The 17,622-nt window shown below is 41.3% G+C and overlaps 1 protein-coding gene across 1 annotated transcript in view; it reads left to right on the top strand.

Annotated features, from left to right (window-relative positions):
* C1QL1 (complement C1q like 1) overlaps positions 1-12,261 on the top strand; it is a 147,647-nt gene extending 135,386 nt beyond the window's left edge. The window contains exon 2 of the mRNA XM_073607723.1: positions 7,055-12,261. Within this exon, the coding sequence (XP_073463824.1) occupies positions 7,055-7,234 (180 nt within the window). The 3' untranslated portion in view covers positions 7,235-12,261. The remainder of the gene's footprint in view (positions 1-7,054) is intronic.
* Positions 12,262-17,622: the final 5,361 nt, after the last annotated feature.

The following is a 17,622-nucleotide window of genomic DNA, read 5'->3' as shown; positions in this document are numbered from 1 at the left end:
ATGTAAGGGACATTTTTCCCATTGACCACCAAGGTAAGGGACATTCTTCCCACTGACCACCAATGTAATGACCACTGACATAGATTAATATTTATTAATTAAAAAATTAATTAATGTTATCTCAAGTTGCCTGAGGCTTGGAGATTATTTATAGGGTTCCTCTGGGGTAAAAGATTGATAAACGCTGTTCTAATCAAAGCAGCTGAGACCTCTGTTTTCTATGTTAGAAACAGACTGAAGTAACTGACAACAGCAATTCAGACAAACACTGCAGTATGTCTTTTTTTTTAACCCCAAATAAAGTAAATGCACACAAATCAAACCAACCGGTACCTTGGGGTACAGAAAATAATAAATATAATATACTTTATCTATCTTGTGTTTTGACGAAGTGAAAACTGAACTGCATGAAATCTAGTTATTTAGAAAGCTGTCAGCTTGGGTTGAGGACAGATTAGATATTAGTAACTCTATGTGGGCTCCCTAGATGAGGCTACAACCAACCAATATTCAGCACTCTAACGTACTTTAATATCTCTGCATTATTGGGTGTTTATTTCCTAGCCTTTTTGGGTATTGTTTTTCTTCTGCTGTCTCTCAACCCATACATCCTTGTGGCATGATGACCTTTTCAAAGCCAGGGCATAGACTGCCAACCAGTCCGGTTTCGCCTTGCATTTTATCTAACAGTTAATGAAGTCTCATTGGTTGCTGTGAGTAAAAGCTTCAATTTTGTGCTAATATTTTTCAACAATTTTAACGAGCCAAGTCCAATATGTCTTTTGCAAATCTCATGTATATTATTGGATATTTTAGGTATATGTCAACCCAATCATTAAAACCTTTAGTATGTTATTGTAGTTGCAAAAGTGACTTTCAATCATTTTAAATCTGTAGCTTTCATTTAAATACATTAAGGTATTTGTTTAGACCCTTCCTGTCTAGATCAGCAGCACTTAGATGCAACAGGTTAAAACCGAATTAAAAACATGATAATTGTTTCTGAGGGCTTTGTCAAACTAAATGTAATTAATTTAGGGCTTACATCTGCCTTAAAGTAGAACTATAGGCAAACCTTTTTTTTTTTTTTTTTAATTTTGGATAGAGCAAGGGAGGGTTATAACCCCTGTCAGACTTTTTTTGCCATCAGTTTCCTTCACTTCCTGTTCCAAAGCCATACAGGAAGTGAGAGGAAATCCCTGGAAATGAAGGGAATTCCTTGGGGCCCCAGGCCACCAGAATTAGTGTCCCCATTGGAAGATTTCCCCTCTATTACTTTTCTGGGGACAACCCAAAATTTGGGATTTTCTTTTACTTTCACTTTTAATGAAAATGGTAATGGTAACAGGACAAATAGAGAAGGGAAACCTCTTTGACGGGGTCACAGACTGCAATAAAAACCAATAGGTGTTCTAATCCCCCTCTACTCCACCCAAAACAAAAAATAAATAAAAAGGTTTGCCTTTAGTTATACTTTAAAACAGAAGTTTGGGATTAAAAAACAAACATTTATACTTATTAAAAAAGTTTTGCGTTGCCCTGCATGGGCACAGATTTCCTTTAATGTGTAGAAATCAAGATATCTCTTAAGAGTCCTGTAATCAGGTGTCTCTTTTCCATTTATGTTATATATTGTTAATTTTTAAAAAAAGAGTATAAAGTTGGTATAGCTATTGGAACCGCAGTCAGGGATGTAGCCCATTTAGTGCAAAATTGCTTTGCAATACTCAGGTGAGGGGGCAAAGTCTAGACAAATAATGAGCATAGTAAAAGCAAGATGACACAAAAAAACATATGGACAGAAGGTCAACCCACTAGTACAGGGGCAAGGGGGTGTATGACCTACCTTTACAATGAACAATATGGCTTTGGCCTATTGCCTCGTAAACACGATCGGACTTTCCGACAACAAAACCATGGAATTTTGTTTGAAGGGTGTTGGCTCCAACTTGTCTTGCATACGCACGGTCACACAAATGTTGGCCAACAATTACGAACGTAGTGACGTACAAGACGTACGTGATGTCTCCATTACGATTGCTAGTTTTACAAGACCGAGCTCTTCCGGCTCGTCCTTGATTCCGAGCATGCGTGTTTGTACTTTGGACTTTTGCCTGACGGACTTGTGTACACACGATCGGAAAGTCCGACAACAGACATTTGTTGTCAGAAAATTTGAGAACATGCTAGCCAACATTTGTTGGCAGAAAGTCCAACAGCAATTGTCTGATGGAGCATACATACGGTCGGACTTACCACCAACAAGCTCACATCCAACATTTCCCGTCTGAAAATCTGATCGTGTGTACACGGCATAACAATGTGTTCCAACAGATAGATCAGTGAGACATAGCGTACCCCAAGATGCAGTCCATCAAACTTAAAGCATGTGAGGGGTAGGCTAACTCCACTATATGCTGTCATGGCTGGGAATAGGAAACGTTAGAATTCTAATATAGAGTAAAGGATGAAAAATGCAGCAAAGAGCAAGGCAAAGAAAGTAAAGGAAAGACAGAGCGAAAGATCAGTAGAGGAACGAGGGAGAAGCGGGAAAAGAACAGGGAAAGAGGAAGGAAGTGAGGGAGGAGGGTGTCCCATTCTTCAAGAGGGTTCAGACTGTGGGCCACTCTTGGGTAAGTACAATTGTAGGCAAAGGGACATAGGCTAATAGCAAAGATCTTATGTCTATGGTGGGTTAGACCATGTTAGGAGGGGGTTGTAAAACGTAGTTATAGCATCAAGTAAATGCATGAGGCCGAGACTTTGTAACATTTAGGGATAATATTTTTTATATCCACTTTGTGGACAGATTTCACTCTAATAAAGATGGTTTGATGATCTGGTAGGCATGGTTGTTTCCAGTGTAATCAGGTTTCTGTTTCATGCTTTTCTAAATTAGAATGTTTGTGTACATATGAGTGTATGTTGTATATATACAGTATATAGTGATATTGTGGGGGTATCACTCAAGTGTAGTGCTTTCCATCAAGTTTAGACCAGTCAGGAAAGTACATTTTCAGGGCTCCTAGCTCACTTTATTAAAAAAAAAAAAGGTTATATGGAGTATCAGCATCACATATATTCTTTTTTTCCACCCACAACAGCATGTATTATACAGAGAGTAGCACCATAGGCTTAATTGCATTGACAAAATTCACCTTCAAACACAACACCCATTATAATAAATCACATACACCTGTTCACATCCAATGAGCGACTACCGATGATGCTTAAATACGCCCCACACGCATGAGTTCCCTATCCTCATGACTAAGCTCCGGGGGGGGGGGGGAGGCGGAGTGAAATGAAACGCTTTGGGAGTGTGGCTTGGTTGGAGTCCAGCCTGAGGTTGCCACTCTACTCATCACTCTAGGACACCTAGATGTGTGACTTTTAGGGGCCACCTCATTGTTCTTTGCACCCCGTGTGTAGTGCTCCCCTAAACTCTGCACCCTGTGAATCGTGCATTCCTGAGCTCTGCAGTCTATGTGTGGGGCACCCCTTAACTCTGCACTCTGTGCATAGCGCACCCCTGGATTCTGCACACTGTGCGTAGCACACCTCTGCACCCCTGGACTCTGCACCCTGTATGTAGTGCACCCCTGGACTCTGCACCCTGTGCATAGCGCACCCCTCGACTCCCCTGTGCCTAGTGCACTTCTGAACCCTGCACTCCTGGTTTTATTTAGTAAAGCACCTTCAAGACCCTCCCGTTGTTAGTGCAATTTGCCACACCCACCATTTGACACAGCCATATTGCTGCCAAGCGGGTGGGGGGTAAGTTCCTGAACCATATAAAAGCCATATAAAAAAATATATATACATATACACTAGATTACCAAAAGTATTGGGACGCCTGACTTTAAACACAAATGAACTTTAATGGCATCCCAGTCTTATGCCCTGTACACACAATAGGATTTTCCGATGGAAAATGTGTGATAGGACCTTGTTGTCAGAAATTCCGACCGTGTGTAGGCTCCATCACACATTTTCCATAGGAATTTCCGACACACAAAGTTTGAGAGCTTGCTATAAAATTTTCCGACAACAAAATCCGTTGTCGGAAATTCTGATCGTGTGTACACAAATCCGACACACAAAGTGCCACGCATGCTCAGAATAAATTAAGAGACGAAAGCTATTGGCTACTGCCCCGTTTATAGTCTCGACGTACGTGTTTTATGTCACCGCGTTCAGAACGATCAGATTTTCCGAAAACTTTGTGTGACCATGGGTATGCAAGATAAGTTTGAGCCAACATCCGTTGGAAAAAATCCATGGATTTTGTTGTCGGAATGTCCGATCAATGTCCGACCGTGTGTACAGGGCATTAGTCTGTAGGGTTCAATAATGAGTTGGCCCACAATTTGCAGCTATAACAGCTTCAACCCAAACTCGCTCATCCATGTCTTTATGGACCTTGCTTTGTGCACTGGTCCAAATCATTTGGTGGAGGGAGGATTATGGTGTGGGGTGGTTTTTCAGGGGTTGGGCTTCGCCCCTTAGTTCCAATGAAGATAACTCTTAAGGCGTCAGCATTTTAGACAATTTTATGCTCCCAACTTTGTGGCAACAGTTTGGGGATGGAGGAGCACAAAGCAAGGTCCATAAAGACATGGATGAGCGAGTTTTGGGTGGAGGAACTTGCCTGGCCTCTGTGCTCACCTCAACCCAATAGAACACCTTTGTGATGAATTAGAGCGGAGACTGCGAGCCAGGCCTTCTCGTCCAACATTAGTGCCTGACCTCGCCTGACCTCACAAATGCGCTCCTGGAAGTATGGTCATACATTCCCATAGACACACTCCTAAATCCTAAAGCTGTTATAACTGAAAAGGGTGGGCCAACTCAATATTGAACCCTATAGACTAAGACTGGGATGCCATTAAAGTTCATGTGCGTGTAAAGGCAGGCGTCCCAATACTCTTGGTAATATTGTGTGTATTTACTGCATATGTATGTACATATATAATATATATATATATATATATATATATATATATATATATATACATACACACACACATACAGTATATATAGAGATAGATATATGCATATAATACAAACAGCATTCTGCCTTTAAAAAGTGTACATTGCTTAAACAGCTTCAGCAGTTAATCAATTTCCATTGGCCGAAGAACCGTCATGCCCATCTTTACCTATCTTCCCTTCCATTACTGATGTGACAGCTTGATTCACTCTAAAGGCACCATTTTGCTTTAATTTGGCCACCAGGGACCAAAGTCTAAATTACTTCCTTATATATACACCTAAACATTTGCATGTCAACATAAAAGAGGACGTTGCTGCAATTCTTTAAGAAGAGAGTTTACAGTGTTGAATTAATGAATTGGGATAGATGCTGGTGGAACTAAGTATTAGGGAGTAGCTTGCTAGCTTAACCCTATCATCTCAAATGAATTATCTAATTTGTTAGTTGCCTGTTGAAAAAATGTTATCTGTATATTTTTTTTTTCTTGCAGGGAGGACTGGGACTTTTAATGAGTCACATAGTCATCTTCTTCCCCGCTCCATCTCTCTCTCTCTCTCTCTCTCTCTCTCTCTCCCTCTCTCTCTCTCTCTGTGCAATGTCTTCTTAGTTCTTGGCAGCCGAGCTTGTGACTTGAGACATTAATTACTAGCACAGTGTGTTGTTTATCCTCCTTATTAACACACCTGTGCTGTTGGTACTGTGTACGAGTCGTTGTCTCGCTTCACATGTGCTTTTGTCCTGTCAGAATGGTGTCCGCTCCTCCACTGGAAATAGAGGGATTACTGATTAACCCCTTGAGAGCAGCCTGCACCATGCCTGATCATTGATTTCCGATAGGGAACGCGGGGATTCAGAGGCTGGAGAGTCAAGGGTCTGACTGCATTAGAGACAGTGCGCTTTATAATACAGGGGAAAAAAAAAAAGATATAAAAATATATTGGCTTTGTGATGTAGAAAACGGAATCAGATTTCTCCATCGCCGTACAATTTTAGGTCTGCTCTGATGAATCTTGCAAGATTAAAGCACAGTGGTAATTACACCTTGTGATTTTGCCTAATTAGTGCATTATTTTTCTTATTTTGCTTTTCTTAAAATGTCTCGTCCTCTATGACAAATAAACAAGTGAGCCTAATTACTTGTTCTCCCACTACTTTAGGTAGGCCATTGATAATACCACACGCTGCCTGTCTGCATTGCAGGTAGATGCGATGCATGACACAATAGCAGATATTAAATGTGGGTGTGCATTTAAAGGATAATTCTGTTCAAAGACTTTATTTCAATTTTGGATAGGCTCTGGAGGGTTGGTTTGAACCTGTGTTTCTTCCTGTGGCAAGATTTACATATCATAATCATCTCAGCCTTTACTAAGGCTATTAGGAGGCTGCCACATCAGATGGGTTCTTTGTGTCGTTATTCCATATTACCATATATAATGATTTCACCGCTATGTTTAACCTACTGTTGTCCATCTGAAACCTATTTTTCAGGTATAGGTGGCTCGCTCTAAAATTGTGGGTTTCTCAAAAAAAAAAGATTGATCCCCAATTTTCTTAGGACCAGCTCAACCCAGACAAGAGCCTTGTAATAGTATTATATATGTAATGGTGTCACCTGAATTGTGATTTTTTTTTTCCAAATATATTCTAAAGGAATCCCCAGTAAAGACCAAGTGACATGGTTTCTTGTCCTAAAGCAGAGATAGAGATTTCTGCTGTAGTGGGGAGTAGAATCTTTGAGCCTGGGAAGGTCTACATATATGGATCTCCAGGGTTTTTAAGAAGCTGTTGGATTATTTTACAGGACCCTGACCACCTAAAACTGAGCAATATTTTTTTGACAGACTTACTGCTTACAGTTGGGAATTTGGTCGCATGTGCTTTCTACATGCTACTGATGTTGGGCTGCTCCCACTACGACAATATTCCCGCCTAAAAATGGCTCAAGTAAACCTTTCAGAAAGTGTTCCATTTCTCTTTGTTCCACACTCTCCATAAAGTTTGTACCTCTTACTTAGTCTTCCAATATAGGTTAACCCCCTTTGCTTCTTTTTGCAGGTTCGTGCCAGTGCCATTGCCCAGGATGCAGACCAGAATTACGACTATGCCAGTAACAGTGTGATCCTCCACCTGGATGCAGGAGATGAAGTCTACATTAAGCTGGACGGTGGTAAAGCTCATGGGGGCAATAACAACAAGTACAGTACCTTCTCTGGGTTCATCATTTACTCAGACTGAGAAGGCCCCTGTGAGGACAGTGCCCAGGCTCACCTTCACTGCCAGGAAGCAAGGAGCCCACCAGAGAAGCATGGGCTGGCTACCTGGAACACTTATGTCCCCTACACTGCACCTTGTGTGCCTGGGGTTGTGTAGCTGCTTCCCCTTCTCTATGAGTCCTCACCTCTCTTGTGTCCTTGGCTCACTCCTGCACCTTCTCCTATGCTTCACTGTGTCTCTGCTCAAAAAGAACTTGCTACTGCCATCTTGTTTAAACTTCCTTCCCCCATTAGCGCTATTATATCTCATTACTAGAGCTCATGTCACTTTACAGAGTTCAAACCTATACCTTTTCTTTTAATGTTCACAGTGATCTGCTTTCCCATGATATGTCCTTCAGAAGCTTACAGTTGAGACACTTAATTTTCTCTTGCTAATGGAACTAAAGACGTAATTTGAACATGACATCTGTCACCTGACATTGCTAAGAACTGAGTCTCAGCCCATGTAAAAATTGGCCTGGTCCAAGCAACATGAGCTCTTCAACTAGGTGGATCTTCAACATAATGCATGTATCGCTTTGCATTTTCCCTGTTTTTTTGTGTTCTCCTTTCATGAATTATTTTTACTACCTGGCTTCATCCTTGCATACCCAGCAAAGCCTAAGCATCTCTAAACATTTCTTTTTCTAATGATCCTAATCATATACCAAGGCTCATGCACGATTACCTCTGTACAGACTGATGCATGCCTCTACTACACCTCATCTTAATACACCTCCACCAAACCCCTGTATGAATCTCACTGCCAAGCCTGCTTTATGCTTATGCAACATTTCATCCTTCTAAATATCTACCATGACTTATGCATAAACACCTCAGCCAACTGTAATGCCTGTATCCTTTTGCCTCATTTTCATCCTTCCACCCCATGGCATGCATTTGTCTCCTTGTCAAACTTATTGAAACGTATCTGCTCAGCATTAATGCCTGTGTAGTACCTGCTAACATGGTGGCTGCATCATAAAAAAAAAAAATGTCCTTATAAAAACGCTTAGATTTGTAATCATCCACCTGAAAAACTATATCCATGATCAGCTGGTAACCATAATCACTGAATTCCTTCTCCAAATATAAATTTGTGTAGACTTGTAATCCTTGCTGTATTCCTCCAAGTCCAATTGTATGGCTCAGAAAAACAATCTTGCCTCTTGGTTTCCACTACATGTATTCTTGATTGGAAGATACCTAAGCTTATAGTTACAAGCTTCGTTATTCCTAATTAGTCTTATTTCTTTGCTTGTTGACCTTGATGGCAAAATGAATTACCTAAAGTGTACTAGCCTGTTATGACAATTTTTACTTGTAAGAACAGTACAATTTAATTATTATAATAATAATTATGTATAATTATTATTATATATTTAAAATATAATGAATATAATAATTATATTAAATATAATATATATCAATATATAATTTAAAATCAAATTTAATTACTTTGAAATTAAAGTACCTCAGTTACATTATTTCCATTCAAGACAGGATAAATCCATCTTTGTTTCTTCATAGCTTATTTGGTTTCTTATACCTTTCTTGTAATTATTCATTGTACCTAAAATATACCCGCAGTCTCCTACTTGATGTCCCCCTTCTACCTCATTATCTGTATTTCTAGAGTTCCCAAATAAATTGTGTAATTATTATATATATTCTAAGAAAGAGAGTCATAAATAACCCTTCAGACTAAAACATGTACATCATGAATTGGACAATCGTTCCAGCAACTCAAACGCTCTGTTATCAACACACAGTCTATCAAATTATGACTTTTCTATCATTTGATGGCAGAATCAATCAGATTTAGCAGCAGCTTTCTAAAGGCGTTCCTAAAGACTTGTTAATTAAAAAAGTAACACTCTAATGCTAAAATAATATGTTTTTCTGTACTTTTCTATCCACGTCCATCTGTGAAGTTTCACAGCTGTTTATTTTTCTGTACTTAAAGATGCAACCCTGCCGAGCCTTATGATAACCTGGACAAAACTAGAGAACAGTACACACAAGTAATCTTCAAGAAGGCCAGAAACTGTGACCTGTTGTGGATGGCCAATGGTTTTGTTGGGCCTAAATGAGAAGGGCATCAAGGCCTAGGCCTAAATTGGCAGACTTTTAAGGGGTGATTAATAAGGAGGAAGGAAATAAGAGGTGTTGACCTGACTAGCCAGTGTTGTTTTCGAACCTGAACCAAAAAAAATGACAAATTGAATCTTGATCTTGATTTTCTTTCCTTTAGATTTAATTTGTCATTTTTGTTGTCTTATCATATGTCTTAGATATATAAGCATACAAGATAAAACAGTAGCAAGTTAAAGGTCAAACAAACTCAATAGTAATATCTTAGTTTTAAATTGAACCTTATGGGCTGAGCTTGCCCTGGCTTTGGATACTTGAGAAGTGAGATTTGAGATGACTTTTTTCCTGTCTATCCAGGAATTTCGGGTAGCTCCCACCCTCCTTTGGGTGGCCCAACTTTAACTGCTATGGAACGCATATACTGGCCACAGACGTGTAGATCGACAAATTCAAGCATAAGGACCTCACCAATAGTGTCCCCAGGACATATAAGAAATTTTCATCTCTCCAGCATCTGCCAAGAACTAAAATATAATTTTGGTGTGCACTGACCCTTTAACTAGAAAAAGTAAGCGAAATTCAAACACCATCACCACTATGCCTCCCAAACAATGTCAGAATGGCCATCGTACCTAGTAGAGAATACTATAGTAGGCCAATATCTCATGTGGCTTAATAAATCATTTTTGGTGTGAGTCAAATTAAAAAAAAAATACTTGTACTGCATTATAGTATCTTTTCATAGGATATAAATCCATAACTGTAAATTGTACTGCATTTACTGGGGTTAATGTACTAAAATGTAGTGGAGTGATGTTCACTGAAAAACATCCAGTCATGTGCAAAGTGTTTTGTTCAAAATTCCCATATACGAGGTTGAATGTTTGACGTCAATTGTAAAATGTCTGACTACATGATTTTTTTTTAATTGTTTTATTTTTTTAATTCCTGTTATGGACCTCTCCAAATTACTGATGACTGATTCCAGTAATACAAATGACTGATTTCCTTATATATGTATGTCACTGCTCCCAAGTGTCTTATTTTTAAGCATATATTTTTATAATCTCTAAGAAGTGGGGGCTTAATATTGGTATGATTTGGATGGGTGGTATAAACATAGCAACGGTGGGTTAAAAGGTGGACAATTGCTGCCCTTGTTTCGAAAGCCAGGCAAGTGTAGGCAATGCACTACAGCTGCTAAAAGTCAAACTCCAGGAGGTAAAAATGCAATTAAAATACATCTTTGGGAGCTGTTGGACCAGGCAAAAAATGTGTAGTTCTGGTCAGCTTGTAGTAGGGTAGGGGTCATGTAGTGGCAGTCACGTCCTTCATGTTCCCCTCCTCATTGGGCGGCAAGCAAGGGTCACATGAGAGGACTAACCCAGGGTGAGTTCTTCTGGGTTACAATAGGCATTTTGGATAGGGTCACTGCCTTGCACATGGGGTACCTTTACTGGAACAGATGGCTGGTCAATAATAAACTCTCGTGATGTATTCCACACCACCATGGTCTCTGATGCATTTAGAAGGGATATGCAGAGCCCTTGCCCTCTCCACCTATCCAGTGTATCACCACTACCTCACTCCCAGTAATGGTATGGAGCCCTTCCGTGCACCTAACGCTGAATCCATGCATGCACTTCACTTAACTCTTCCTCTTCTATACCTGTGTACAAGCTGGGGACCTCTGTGGTGCTCATCTGCTCCTGTTGCTATGGGAGACAGTCCTGCTCACGGAGGGAGTGCCGACAACAACTCCTCCTGCTAGAAACTATCCTACCTGTCACATATACACACTTACGACAGGCTGCTAGAGAAACCTTCATTACTCTTGGTAACCACTGTATCTTCACAAGGTGTTAACTCTTGTGCCATTATCTCAATACCCCAATTCATTTAGCTAACCCAAGCTGTAGACTATATGTGCCGGTTACTTGCATTACACTCCTTGAGTAACTTCAGACCAGGCAAAGACAAAGTTTCAAAAGCTTTACTGAAATACTGAAGAGTCTATCTTTGTCAAAGTCCATGGTGGCAGTATCCAGGATTGGTATATTCACGACAGACTGCAAGTTCCAGCAGCTCCTTTAGGCAGTAGAAGAATTCTGAGGGCAGATGTGCCTTAATTGTTTTTCGGCACTCAGCATATTCAGCAGGCAAACAGGACGGAGTCTGGCAATGGTAACAGAGCTTCTTGTGTGCATGTGAGTCCCCCAAGCCCCTTGAGTATGGACTACTGTCCCTTTTATACTACATAGAATCAGTGAGTCAGACCCATGAAAGCTCGCCAAGAAAAGAACCAGGAAACACAATTAACACTAACCTTCCCAGCTGGGGCAGTGTTAAACTCTACCTTCCTACAAGCTGGTCCTATGAGCTAGACCAGTGGTTCTCAACCATATTGAGACGAGTGCTTGGAAGATTCCTCCAAAACCTTGCATGTCCCAAAAAAAAAAAGTTTGTACTCATACAATAAAATTATGCAGAAAATGTATAAAACTCTGGAAGACTCTGAATGGGTCTGGGTGTCACGGTGGGTGGAGTGGTGGAGAATTTCTAGACAGGGGTGTGAGATTTGCAGTAGACCTGGTGGTCCTGTCAGGGATGAGGTTTCTGGAGGAGTCTGGGGTCTCTCCAAGAGGCTACAGGCTTTGCAGGGACACTGTGGAAGACTAGATATCACAGAGGGGGCTAATAGGCACTGTGGGACAATGTTGGAGGTTGGGGACCACTTTATTGCAGCAATACAGTTTAAAGAACACCCACCTCAGACAACTGATTGGACAGTGAAGGAGCAGCAGCACACTAATAGGTTCATCCCTCTGCTAGCTCCTCTCTCCTGTTCCTTTATTTGCATATGCAGCAGAACCTGATTGGCTGCTGGTAGTAACCCTCCATCTTTTAATCTACTGTGAAGTTGACTGCAGGAGGCTGACAACTTCATAATAATGCAAGTACTTATACTAGCTGCATTTGAAAAAAACTACAGTTATTTTTTTTTATTAATATCTGTCCAAATTAATTTTTATGTCTGTTTGGAGTTCAGCTGTAGGTGGTTCCTATATCTAATATTGATCAACAGTTTACAAGTCTTATGCCCCGTACACACGGTCAGACTTTGTTCGGACATTCCGACAACAAAATCCTAGGATTTTTTCCGACGGATGTTGGCTCAAACTTGTCTTGCATACACACGGTCACACAAAGTTGTCGGAAAATCCGATCATTCTGAACGCGGTGACGTAAAACACGTACGTCGGGACTATAAACGGGGCAGTAGCCAATAGCTTTCATCTCTTTATTTATTCTGAGCATGCGTGGCACTTTGTGCGTCGGATTTGTGTACACACGATCGGAAATTCCGACAACGGATTTTGTTGTCGGAAAATTTTATAGCCTGCTCTCAAACTTTGTGTGTCGGAAAATCCGATGGAAAATGTGTGATGGAGCCTACACACGGTCGGAATTTCCGACAACGAGGTCCTATCACACATTTTCTGTCGGAAAATCTGACCGTGTGTACGGGGCATTAGAATACAGGTCTTCAGGAGGATTACACAGAACCAAAGGCTCCTGACAGTTTTTTCCATGGTCTTCTCTTATTTTACGCATTCAGCCAGTTCTGTGTAGTCATGTGTCTGTTCTACAGGATGATACAGTAGCTTAACCGACATGTCTGCCAACATTCATTTTATTGATAATAGCTCTGTCTTGTAAAAATGTACTAGTACATCACTGTGAGCCACTTGCTTGCCAGTCTTAGGACTAAAGTAGCCAACTTTCTGCCTTTGTGCATACATCCTATGTTTTTGAGAAATGAAAGAGGAATACCTTAGTGCACAAATTTGTATAGAAAGAGAATATGCCCCTAATATACCCCCATCTAAAGCAAGAGGTAGGAGCTAGACCAGTCATTCTCAACCAGAGTTCCTCTAGATGTTGCAAGGGGTTTCCTAAATTGTGGCTAATTGACCTCCCATTTTGATGGTGCCTGCATAGTTCTGGGGCCTTTGCCACTTGAAAGAGCCAGCTGCATAACACAAATAATCATTCTTATTACTGCCACTGTAAGGGAGACAATCTTTGCACTGATCACCGATGTAAGGGAGACTTTTCCGATTGACCACCACTTTAAGAGTGGAATTCTTCCCACTGACCACCAATGTAAGGGGCATTCTTCCCACTGATCACAAATGTAAGGGACATTCTTTTCACTGACCATCAGTGTAAGGGGCATTCTTCAAACTGACCACCAATATAAGTGTGGCATTCTTCACAACGACCACCAATGTAAGTGTGTAAGACAATTTTCCAATTGACTCTCAATTGTCTTGTTTTAGCAGGGGTTTCCTGAGACCTGAAAATAATTTCAAGGGTAGCTCTGGGGTAAAAAGGTTGAGAAAGACTGAGACAAAAAGTAGTTGATTTACTAAAGATATGTACATATGATCATCCACTGATCCTGTGTGAACAAGCAATTCACACTGCAATGTATATACACCAATCAGCCATAACTTTATGACCCCCCCCCACCTAATATTGAATGGGTCCCCCTTTTGCTACCAAAATAGCCCTTACCCATTGATGCATATACTCCCCTAGACCTCTGAAGGTATGCTGTGGTATCTGGCACCAAGCTGTCAGTAGCAGATTCTTTAAGTCCTTTAGGCTGCCAGGTGGGGCCTCCATGGATTGGACATGTTTTTCCAGCACATCCCACAGGTGCTCAAATGGATTGAGATCCGGAGAATTTAGAGACCAAGTCAACACTTCAAATGCCTTGTTGTGCTCCTCAAGCCATACTTGAACCATTTTGCAGTGTGGCAGAATTCCAGATAGCAACGATAATTTGCCACAAATTTGTGGCAGTGTTGATTTTTAAGTCTTGTTAACTTGCTGCACATTTTAACTGGCAAGTTGTACACTTGCAGAGCACTTGAAGCACAAATTCTAGTTGACACTTTTCCAATTTGTAGCAAATTTGCGTGGCAAGTCTCTCTCAAGAGCAAATGTGCACTGGTGAGACTACAGCTAGAGCCAGGGGCGTTGCTAGGGGGTGGCTTTTGGGGCTATAGCCCCGAATTTGAGGCCAATAGCCCCAAGTCTCTGCAGGGGTCCCCAAGGGGAGGGGAGGCTCTCTGGGGACCCTTACGTAAGTGGGGGGGCTCTCTGGGGACCCTGATGAAAGGGAGAGGCTCTCTGGGGACCCTGATTTTAAGGCCTAGGCTCTCTAGGGACCCAGATTTAAGGGGGAGGCTCTCTGAGGACCCTAATGTAAGGGGGCCTCTCTGGGAACCCTGATGTAAGTGGGGGGGGGCCCTCTGGGTACCCTGATGGAAGGGGGAGGCTCTCTGAGGACTCTGATGTAAGGAGGAGGCTCTCTGGGGACCCTGATGTAAGGTGATGTAAGGGGGGGCTCTCTGGGGACCCTGATGTAAGCGGGGGGCTCTCTTATTACTGTATATACATGTGTATGCCCGCCCAAGTGTATGACTTTCTTTACTACGCTGCTATGGGCTCTAGCCTCAGATCTTTTGTAGACCTAGCAACGCCCCTGGCTAGAGCTCTGCAAGTCTACAGCATGACAGTTCAGCTACAGTGACCCCTGTGGTGGGATGACTATTGTACAACATAACTGAATTAGAACTTGCAGCAGACTTGCAGAATGGTTGCAAAGAAAGCTGATCTGGAGTCATGCAATGCACACTTGCTGCAATTGTACAACAAACTTGTGAAGCCTGGCAGGTCTAGCAATAGCTTAGCAGGTCATTTTCAAACGTGTAGCACAATTGCTTGCTATCTGGGATAACACCCCCCAGAACTCTCGAACATTGCCCCGAACCCCATTGAAGTCTATGGGACCCGAACTTGAAAAAAAAGTCCCCCATTTGACTTGAAAAGTCCCCATTTGAAGGCTTATATGCAAGTTATTGGCCATAAAAAAGGGTATGGGGGCCTGGATACTGCCCTGGGGGACATTTTCAATGCAAAAATTATTTTTAAAAAAGATTGTTTTTACAGGAGCAGTGATTTTAATAATGTTTATAGTGAAACAATAAAAATTAAAAATTCCTTTAAAGATAGTATCTGGGGGGGGGGGGGGCGTCCCCTTAGTCTGCCTGTAAAGTGGCGCATCTGTACCATGTATAGAACCTGCTGCAGCAAAACTGACATTTATAAAGCAAAAATAAATGAAATTTAAATTGCTGGCAAAACAATACCATTGCTGGCAACACAAAAATGTTTAAAAAAACAGCATGGGGGGGGGGGGGTCACCCCAATCCATACCAGGCCCTTCAGGTCTGGTATGGATTTTAAGGGGAACCCCATGCCAAAATTAAAAAAAAAAAACGGTATGGAGCCCCCCAAAATCTATACCAGACACTTATCCTAGCATGCAGCCTGGCAGGTCAGGAAAGGGTGGGCATCACCTGGTGGCACCACCCCATTGTGACGTCACTGACCCAGTATGCACCGGTCTGTGACATCACAAGGTGGCCTCGCCCCTTACCTATTTAAGAACTGCCAGATGACGGATCAGGCATTAAGTGGTTAGCCTTTGTCGTGGGCGGAGTGTTTTTTTTTTTTCAGGTCTGGCGGTGCAGCGGGCATCGTGATTGACAATGGATCTACATTTTTTATTTATTTTTTTAAATAAAGGAATTGTCAAAAACTGCCTCCTGTCTTTATTTATTTTTGACACCTTTTGTGGTGAATGGATAGGGGTATGTACCCCATACTAATTCAGGGAAGGGGCCGGGATCTGGGGGCCAGCTTGTTAAAGGGGGCTTACAGATTTCAATAAGCCCTCTGCCCGCAGACCCCCACAACCACAACCCAGGGTTGCGGGGAAGAGGCCCTTGTCCCCATCAACACGAGGACAAGCACCCCTCATATTGAGGGCATGTGGCCTGTCATGGTTCTGGGAGGGGGCGCTCGCTCGCCCCATGCCATTTTTTTGTTTATTATTTTGCCGTGGGGTTCCCCTTAAAATCCATACCAGACCCGCAAATTCGGGTGTTCATGGAACGGGCGAACGGGCGATGTTCGGGCCGAACTTTTACTCGGCTGAGACTGTTCGCCCAACTGTACTAATAATGCATAGGAGGTATTGTACTGCAGATCTTTGTGTGCATTCACAGAAGCTCAACAACTATTCAGCAAATGAGATGCCATCCAGCAAATCAGTGATGTTGCAACCTGCCATATGAGTATTTCAAGTTTTAATAAAATGATCATCCATAAATTGAGATCAAATTGAGACTGAATTCAGCTGAAATGTTTTCAATCTGACGTATGCATGTTCGATCGCAGTTGTTTCGATTCTATCAGCCATCCATCGAAACAATGGGTGCATTCATTTTTATAGCGGTTTTAATAAATATTACAGCAAAAGTTCAATTGGATTTCCTCCTTGATGGTCAGCATCATCGAAAAAAGGGATATTCTGAAAAATCATTTTATCACTCTGGTAATCGTTAAAATAAACAAAGAATCGCTCAGCCCATGGCAAGCAAAATCCATCATGTTTGTAGAAGTAAATGAAGACAAACATTTGACCGTTTTCAACAAACAACATCCTTATTTAACTTCATACTAGAACGATATATAGACACTATTTGGGCACTGCCGATACACCACAGTTAAGAGCCTTTAACCCTTTGTACTGTATGTTGGCTTGCTTAGCTTTATTGAATTATCCGTGGATGTGCCGCGATACATTTTTCACACATCTAACCCACACGACTTAAAATGAAATGCTGAACACCAGTCAGAGGAAAAATACACAATTGTATCCATCAATACATGTGTATATTAATATATATATAATCCATCATCCACTTAAGGACCGGGCCTATTTTTCAAACTTGTTGTTTACAAGTTAAAATATTTTCTTTTGCTAGAGAAAGACCTAGAACCCCCAAACATTTTATATTTTTTTTCAGACACCCTAGAGAATAAAATGGCGGTTGTTTCAATACTTTATGTCACACCGTATTTGCGCAGCGGGCTTACAAGCGCAATTTTTTGGAGAAAAGTACACTTTTTTAAATTAAAAAATAAGACAACACTACAGTTAGCCCAATTTTTTTCTATATTGTGAAAGATAATATTACGCCGAGTAAATTGATACCAAACATGTCATGCCTAAAAATTGCGTCCGCTCGTGGAATGGCGACAAACTTTGGCACTTAAAAATCTCCATTGGCGACGTTTAAACATTTCTACAGATTACCAATTTAGAGTTAGAGAGGAAGTCTAGGGCTAAAA

This window comes from Aquarana catesbeiana, linkage group LG12 (assembly GCF_042186555.1).
Source record: "Aquarana catesbeiana isolate 2022-GZ linkage group LG12, ASM4218655v1, whole genome shotgun sequence".
NCBI lineage: Eukaryota > Metazoa > Chordata > Amphibia > Anura > Ranidae > Aquarana > Aquarana catesbeiana.
The sequence above is the reverse complement of the archived record's forward strand: the minus strand, read 5'-3'. Positions and strand labels throughout refer to the sequence as shown.